The following is an 8,474-nucleotide window of genomic DNA, read 5'->3' on the forward strand; positions in this document are numbered from 1 at the left end:
AAATCAAGATTTGTGATTGTTGTAGAGATTTCTAGTTAGGGTTTCAATTTTTTTTTTTTTTTATTGATTTGCATTCTTGGCCTTTTGTGTTCTTTTTTATGTTTTGGTCTTTGAAAAATCCTAGAATTTACAAAGGTTTTGGGTTTGAAATCTTGAAATATCCGGAAAAAATATTGAAATAAAAATAACCAAAAAAATGAAAAAAATTTCGGATAATGTCAAATTTTTGTGAGACTGATTTTCCCTTATGGTGCAAAGAAGAGGTGAGAACACACAAAGAACACTAATTGAAAATACAGAGAGAATCCCTTTTTTGTTCTCATAATAATAGAAAAAACATGGAGGCGCCATTTTTTAATTCTCTAAAAACTAGGTTTTAGAAAAATGGAGAACACTTGAGAACAAAAAACATTCTCTTACCAAACTTGTTTTTTGTTCTCAAAAACAAAAAATAGTTTTTGAAAATACCAACCAAACAGACCCTTAATCTCTTCTTCTTCTTGTCATCATTTTCTCAAACCCACGATTGACCCACCAATCCATAGAGATCCTATGACGTGGTCGTCATTGGTGAACTCCAAGATTGGACACCATTTAGGGTTTTTGAGCTCAGGTAACTTTGGTTGGGATTTCATAACTCTATTCTTCCTCCAACCCTCAAACATACTAACCTTAGTATATTCTTTCTCCATTTGGGATTTCAAAACTCTCTTAAGTAGGTCTATTTCTCTCTATGGAATTCCTTCAAGAGTGATTTTAGTTAATAGTACTTTGATTAAAAATGTTTTTAAAAAGAATCACTTAGTATTTAGATATAAACTAAAAAAGTAAAAAACCATTGGCCAAGTGGTATTTAGTAATCTCTCAAAGTGATTACCTACATTTTAAAAAGTGATTTTTAATAATTTGTCAAATACCAAATTTTTATAAATAAATAAAAAAATGATTTCAAGCATTAGAAAATGCATTTAACCCTTTTCAAAATCACTCCATATGGACTCTCGTTTTTTAGAATAATCACTTAAGATATAATGCTTCCAAAAATCACTTTTTCTTTATATAATACCAAAAACACTATCAATGTATTTTTTTTATTTATATTAAAATAATATATGATATATTATTTATAAAGCATTTCCAAAATCACTTCAAAGTTGACTCTAATTTTCAAAACATTGAGAGAGAGAAAAAAGAAAAAGGGGATGATCTCCTTGTTTGTACCATAAAATCTTCCAAAAAACAAATATAATATAATACAAAAGGGCATCATTTATTTATGTACATAAAAAGGAAAAGCCAAATACTTTAGAAAACTCAAATAATGTGCTTTTTCATTTGTGTTATTATTGAAGCCAACAAAATCATTTTACCAAACCAAAGGTATCCATTAGTTTGGACCAAACTAGCAACTCAAGCATCTTCCAAAGACTAGAAAACAAAGAGAGAGAGAGACAACCCAATAGAGAAATAGAAAAAAAAAAAAAAAGAAAGAAAAAAAAGGCTTATTCAACTATTTCTTTCTCCTCAACTTCCTCTTCTTAACTAGTCTCCATCTCCTTTGCTTCCAAAAGTGTAGAAAATGAAAACAAAACAATATAAAGATAGAGTATTAGGAAGACAGGCTAAAATTGGCGATGCTCACAACCCAAAACACCATATCTTTTTTCTTCCACTCTGGCTTTATTTGTTTCAACTTTTTTCATCTTTGACCATTCGAGTTAGAATTTGGTCTTCTAACAAATCGCCCCTACAAATCACAAACAAAAAATGTATTTAGATTGTGTAAATATGTCTAAAACCTACCTTTATTAGAAATGAGAATAAAAATAAAATAAAATTATCATAATGAAAATCAAAATTCATTTTTGTGAAGATTTAAATTTTTATCATGTAATTCATAAAGTTGTATTATGAATAAAAAGAGGGCTTAGGTTTGAAAGTAGGAAAATCCACTTTTCCCTAATTTTAATAAAGGTAAGTTGATTTGCCCCAAAAGTGTGGGAAGATACCACAATGAGGACCACCTTAATTTTTTAAGGAGATATGATGGGGTTCCCAAAGCTATATAATTTATAGTTAATCAAATAAAGAAAATAAACTACAATAAAATAAAAACTAAGGTTAACAAGAAAAAAAAAACATTAATCTTGAAATTCTAAACAAATCTTTGTCCATTTTTAGTTTATCCAACTATCTTTTTAGGGTTTTTTTACATGTCATCCCCATTCCATATTCTAATGGGTTATTTCGAATTATGTTTTGACTATTTTTTGTTTTTTATCCTTAAAATTAGAAAATATGGTATTTTGAAAAAATATATTTTAATTGTTTTTATTTATTTTTTTAAGAAATAATTATATAAATATGTTGAATAATTAAAAATAAAATATTAGATATAAAATTTATATTAAAAATATTAAAGGTAAATTTAAAATATTTTAGATTTTTAAACAAATTTTTATTTTATAAAATTTAGAAAATAATTTTTAAAAATATTTCTAAAAAGGTATTTTTTATTATAAAAATAATTACCAAACCGAAAAAAAAATATTATAAGAATTAGATTCTTTTTATGCTTCAAAATTAAATATAAAAATGGAAATTTTCTTTCATTATTTTAGCCCCACATGTGGGACCTACTTCCTTTAATAATATAAAAAAATCAGAGCCTACTAGCCTATCCTCAGACCCATTTGTTTATCATGAGATGAAAGAAAGGGAAAAGTCAAAGCGTACCTTCATTCTGGGCCGTCGATCAGCATTGACTTTTCTCACCTGGTACCTGATCTTCTTAGAGAAGAGGCGTGTACGCCGCTTTTCCTTGTAGCGAAGCACGCTAGCCTCTCTCACACCGCCGCACTCCGAAAACAGATCTATCTGCGCCAGCCTGGCCTGCCCAAAATAAATTTAATAATATTAAAAATGATTCAGTGCTTCGCATCATCATCTAATCATCAACAAAACAACTAACAAAGGACGATTCCGCCATTTCACGGGACATTCCGGTGACCTTTAAAGTGCCAACAACGCGAAAATATACCAGTAGAGGGACCCAAATTCAATTCAAAACACACTATGACAAATTTGCCCTCAGCGGGAAATGATAATTTAATTATCAGCCGTCCGATCGGCTGTCAGAAAGAAAAGGACACACGTCAAAACCCAAGAGAATGAAGGGTCCCACCAAAAAAATTAGGACACGATTTTTAAAAAATAATCTGTGTTAGGAATATTTTCTTCCATATATTATTTAATAATAATTTGTTAATAATATTTGCGAATCGCACCAACTGACCAACTTTATTAAAAAATTGAAATTCAGAAAGAGCAAATTTAAAAGGCAAAAAGGGACTTTATTGAAATTCTATAGCTCTGTGGAGGCGCGTGATGCAGACACGCGCGATGTCTGAAGAACTAAAGAAGGAAAGTTGTGAGAGGGGAATAACAGAATAGGGGTTTTCCAACTCCCAACAACGTTCAAATTTTCTTGGATTTTGATTTCCTGGCGGGAGGTGAGAAACGTACGGCGGTGTCATTTCCCGGGAATTCGGTTTCTCTGGAAAATGGGGAGCCCCGGTCGGACCATGCGCTCAGAACGTCGTCGTAGTTCAGTTTCAGCAGCAGACTGGAATTGGATTTGGGAATGGAATTCCCTTTTGGGGATTCCCAGCTCCTCAGCTCCTGCGCTTTCTCAACCTTCTTCTTCTTTTTCTCGGCCGAGACTTTATTGAATTTCGGCGATATTTCGAGGATATCGACGGTGGGAAACCTCCACCAATCTCCCTCATCAACATGTCTCAATGCCCTCACCCCCCTCCTCATTCCGAATCCGAATTCGAATTTCCCTCCAAAGCCCAGACCCATGGGAATTCCGTTTCCATAGTAGGAATTGAAACAAACAGGATTGGTGGCCTCATCGCTCATTTCATTGTCCACGCTCAGATTTCCCATAATACTATCAATTCCACCTTCAATCTCCTCGTCAAGAATCGACTCTGCGTCGAAGTCCTCTTCAAACCCATCACACAATTCCGGCGATTTTCCTGGGAATTCGCTTTCCACCGAGCTCTGGCATGGCTTTTCGCAGCAATTCACTACCTTCGGGAGCATCTGGAAACTGGGTTTTTCCTGAACCGGCTGGTGGAGGAGGAAGCCGGAGGCGTCGAAAGCTCGGAAAGGGAAAAGCAATTCCGAGGAATCCTCGAGGAAAGAGTCGTGGGATTTGGTGAATTTGCAGGGATTTTTGAGATTTTTGGTGGAAAAGATGTTGGGATAGGCTGTGGAAAGCAGGGCCGCGGCTTCATTGTAAGTCTGGTTGGGCCGTTTTCTAGGTGTTCGCGGTTTTCGGGTGGAAATTGCAATGGGGGAATTGCTGGATTCAGAGATGGTCGATGAAGGTGAGGACGAATGCGAGGTCCGGGGCGAGGTTGAAGATGGGGATTTCACAATTTCGAGCTCGAATCCATAGGTTCTACCAGCTCCGCTCAAGCACGAGGACATTTTTTTATGAGATTGAATGATAAAAGTAGATTCCTACAGTAACAATTCTGGCAAACCAGAAAGTTGTTTTCAAGATCTAAAACAAGGAGACCAGAAGTTGAGGAAAACCCATTTCAAAGTGAGCTGTGAGAAATTCAGAAACCCAATCCTAAGTGAAGAAAAGACCCAACCCAGAATAGAAATCCCGTTACCGGGAATCACTTGTACAGAAAAGTACAAAACCCTAAACCCTAAAAAGTACAATCAACAAAAGTTCATGGAATATTAAAAAAAGGGGAAAAGCCAAACCAAACTTCATAAACCCTTAAAAAAACCAGAAATTCAACTTGCACGGTTGCACCAAAAGAAAAGGAAAATCCTCGGAGGTCCTCCAACAACTCCCTTCTCCCAAAAGGGCCAAAACCAAAACCCTAGAAAAACCCAGATGAAACAGTAGGAAAAGAAAACCCACAGAAAACCCAAGAACCGCACATGAGAAAGGAGACGGGGTTTGAGCCAAAGGAATAAATCTAGAAATATCTAACCCTCAGCCTCAGCTACCCGAGCATCCAATAAGGAGAAACAAAAACTGAGAGTTGAAACAGTGAATGCAGTGGCGAGGAGAGACAGTGAGACGATAGGCGTTGATTGTGGGGAAAGTGGGTCACGGGAGTGATGAAAGAAGAGGGAAAACAACGGTTGAGAAGAGGAGCGTGGAAGTAGCAGAGCAAATAGGCAGAGAGCATTGAGGCTAAGAGAGGTGAGAAGTGAGGATTGAAGATAGGGAACAGAGGAAAAGACAATGCTGAGTTTTGAGCAGTTTTGCTAGTGGGACCACTGCCCCACAGCAGTGCAATTATTTTATCTTGGTTATTTACCATACTGGCCCTCCTCCCCTTTTTCTTGTTGCCTTTTGGACCTTTCTGTCTTCTCAAAACCCTTTTTCCTTTTAACCCATTTCATATCATAATAATACCTTTCTTGAATTGATTGGATTCAAAGCCAAACCCATAACCCAATCTCATTATTAGCTGGTTTGGTAATATTTTTATTTAAAGTGTTTTTAGAAGAATTATATATCAAATATTTTTTCAAAAAATATTATAAGTAATTTTTTAGCGAAATAAGTGATTTTTCATATTTTAAAAAATATTTCATAAAATTTATTGAACATTTAGGATCTATTTTGAAACTATTTTTTAAAATAGTTGTCTGTGTTCCACAATAAAAAAATTAAATAACATATTTAACAATCAAAAAATTATTTTATGTTTTCTTAGAGAATAACTTTTAGTTATTTAGACTATTTTCACTTTTTTTAAAATTGTTTTAAAAAAATAATTATATAAATATGTCTAATGATTAAAAATAAATTTCTATATATAAAAATTATTTTTAAAACATATTTAAAATAGTTTAATAAAAATTTAGGTTCTCAAATAGATTTTTATTTTATAAAACAATTCTTAAAAATTATTTTTTAAAACTGTTTTAAAAAATAATTGTCCAAACTTAATTTTATTTAAAAAAAAATACTTTTTAGGTTAAAAATATACCCTATAATTACTATCAAACAAGCTTTAAATACAATCTCTTGTATCAAGGTCAGATGTGATTATAATAAAAATTAGATTACAAACATGACAATCAAAATAGAGTGAATTTTTCATTTTTATTCATTATTCTAGAGTTCCAAACAAGTAAAATCAAATCATTTACTTACAGGGGGGAATAGTGGATAGGGGCAAAATGGCATTTAGGGGATTAGAGAACAGAGGGAGGGGCAAAATGGGAAAAGAGTGGGAAGTTCTAATCCTAATCATGGGCAGTCATGGATTTCCTGATTGGAATTGTCCTAAGTAAGCCACCCATACCAACCACCTGCAAATTTTCATGAAATTTTATGGGGGAGCTTTTCTTATCTCCTGACATGGCGTCTTCCCATTGGCTATCTTGGATTTTTTAGGGCTGACGTGGGACGGTCCTTTATTGGTTGGCGGATTTTCACGTGTCTCTAGGAGGACGAAGAGGGTGTGTTTGGATCTTAAAATTTTTTCAAGCGGGATGATTTGAAGGTTTTGGTGTCTTTTAGCTATTTTCTTTGTGTGGCTTATGACTATTATACGTTTGCATTTTTTGGATCAATAACTTTTGAGATTACAAATCCAATCTCTTTTCTTCCTTTATCTTCTATACCCTTTGATTTCAAATTTTGATGGATACCCATTTTATCATTATCAATATTCTTTATGTTAAATATCTCCTCGTTGAGATTATTGATGACTCTGATGATATTTTTATTGATATTTTAATAAAATTAAATATATTTATATATTATACTTTAATTAATTAATTAAATAAAAATATTAATTTTTACTTTATAATTCATGTTTATGAAGCTAATTTTATAATTCATATTATAGGTGAAATATAATTTTATTATTTGAGGTTTGTTTTATATTTGTCTTTTATTTGATTTGGTTTTTTTTTTTTTTTTGATAATCGAGAATATCAGTGATTAGATTCGAACTTAACAGTGTGTCTTTTATTAGAATGAGGCCATTTGACCAATTGTTTTCTTAGATATTAATAAAAAAAAATATTTCTCATTTATTAAATTTAAAAGTTTGTTGGCGTCCTAGTAAGACAAGGGCAATATATTCAGGAGAAGAGAATTTTAACAAATTTTTTTCAATTAATATATATTTTTTATATCCTTGCTCCCCTTCTAACTATTTACTCAAATATAATTACTTAAAACCTATTTATGAGTGATTTAAAAAAAAAATTAAACATTTGACAAAATTTTAAAATTCAAGGAATTATATCGAGTGATTCTTATCCCAATACCGAATGAGTATTGTCAAAAACACATCAAACCATATAGATATTGTCATTTCTAGGTTCAAATATGTCTTTACCCTATCTAAAGTATGATACCACAATCACCGCCTTCATGCGTCCATGTGTCCCATGCGTATGTCTCACAAGATTATGGGACCAAACAGAGAGTGTGTCTCAAAGAATTATAGAGTCAAATAGACAAACACAAACAATCAAATCACCATTTCACTTTGTGTGTGTGTCCCACGAGATTTCGAAGCCAAATAGATAAACATAAACAAATCCTCACATCAGACTCGATCTAATATTATTTGTAATGGTCCACACACAATCATATTAGTATTATCCGCTCTTAACCCAAATGGACTCTTATGACTTTAAAATGCGTCTACATGGTTAAAAAAAGTCTATACTTATATGGTTTTATGAACTTTGTCCCCTATTCCGATGTGAGATATCACAATTCTCAATCCAAATGTTTTTGACAAAAACACTATTGATAAAAATATAAGTGAGTTTATGAGTATTTTTATTTAAAATATTTTTAGTTGAAGTGTTGTCTTTAAAATGGTTTCCAAGATAATCATTTATAAAGTACTTATCATGCAAGCATTATAAATGACTTTAATTTAGTAAAATATATTTTTTAAAATTTTATCAAACACATAATTTTATTTTCAAAATTATTTTTTATACTTGAAATGTTTTTTAAAGACTATCAAATGGATTTTAAATAAAACTATAATGACTTGCACCACACCCAATCATATAGATATTGTCCATTATAGACTTAAATGCATCATCACGACTTTATAATACATTTATAAGATTAAAAGGATTTCATATATATATATATATATATATATATATAACGTTAGAAATTTTTTCTCTTATCTAATATGAGATATCATAAATACTCTATTATATAAATACAACATCTTCACAGAGACCTTTAACGAGACCAAATAGACAGACACCCTTGATGGGGACAAACAAACCCCCACATTGGTATTAAATCTTTGATGTTATTTGTAATGACTCACAACCAACCATTTAAATATTGTTCACTTTATGCCCAAAAAAGTTTATACATGACTTACTTCAATTTATATCTTTAATTTTTGTTAAATATCTCTTTAAAAAATCATTCA

The 8,474-nt window shown here is 31.9% G+C and overlaps 1 protein-coding gene across 2 annotated transcripts; it reads right to left on the reverse strand.

The window, feature by feature from the left end:
• Positions 1–1,304: 1,304 nt before the first annotated feature.
• LOC100265819 (protein CHLOROPLAST IMPORT APPARATUS 2) lies at positions 1,305–5,311 on the reverse strand. 2 transcript variants are annotated; one of them, XR_009466911.1, is made up of 3 exons: positions 3,526–5,276; positions 2,737–2,887; positions 1,305–1,747 (listed from the first exon to the last, which is right to left on the reverse strand). XR_009466911.1 is itself a non-coding variant. In XM_002268177.4 (3 exons), exons 1-3 carry the CDS (start codon positions 4,498–4,500, stop codon positions 1,700–1,702), a joined length of 1,179 nt encoding a protein of 392 aa, XP_002268213.1. In that variant the 5' UTR covers positions 4,501–5,311; the 3' UTR covers positions 1,305–1,699. The 2 variants fall into 2 exon arrangements, 1 of the variants encoding a protein (XP_002268213.1); XM_002268177.4 differs by having other exon boundaries at positions 2,737–2,892; positions 3,526–5,311.
• Positions 5,312–8,474: the final 3,163 nt, after the last annotated feature.

This window comes from Vitis vinifera, chromosome 11 (assembly GCF_030704535.1).
Source record: "Vitis vinifera cultivar Pinot Noir 40024 chromosome 11, ASM3070453v1".
Classification (NCBI taxonomy): domain Eukaryota; kingdom Viridiplantae; phylum Streptophyta; class Magnoliopsida; order Vitales; family Vitaceae; genus Vitis; species Vitis vinifera.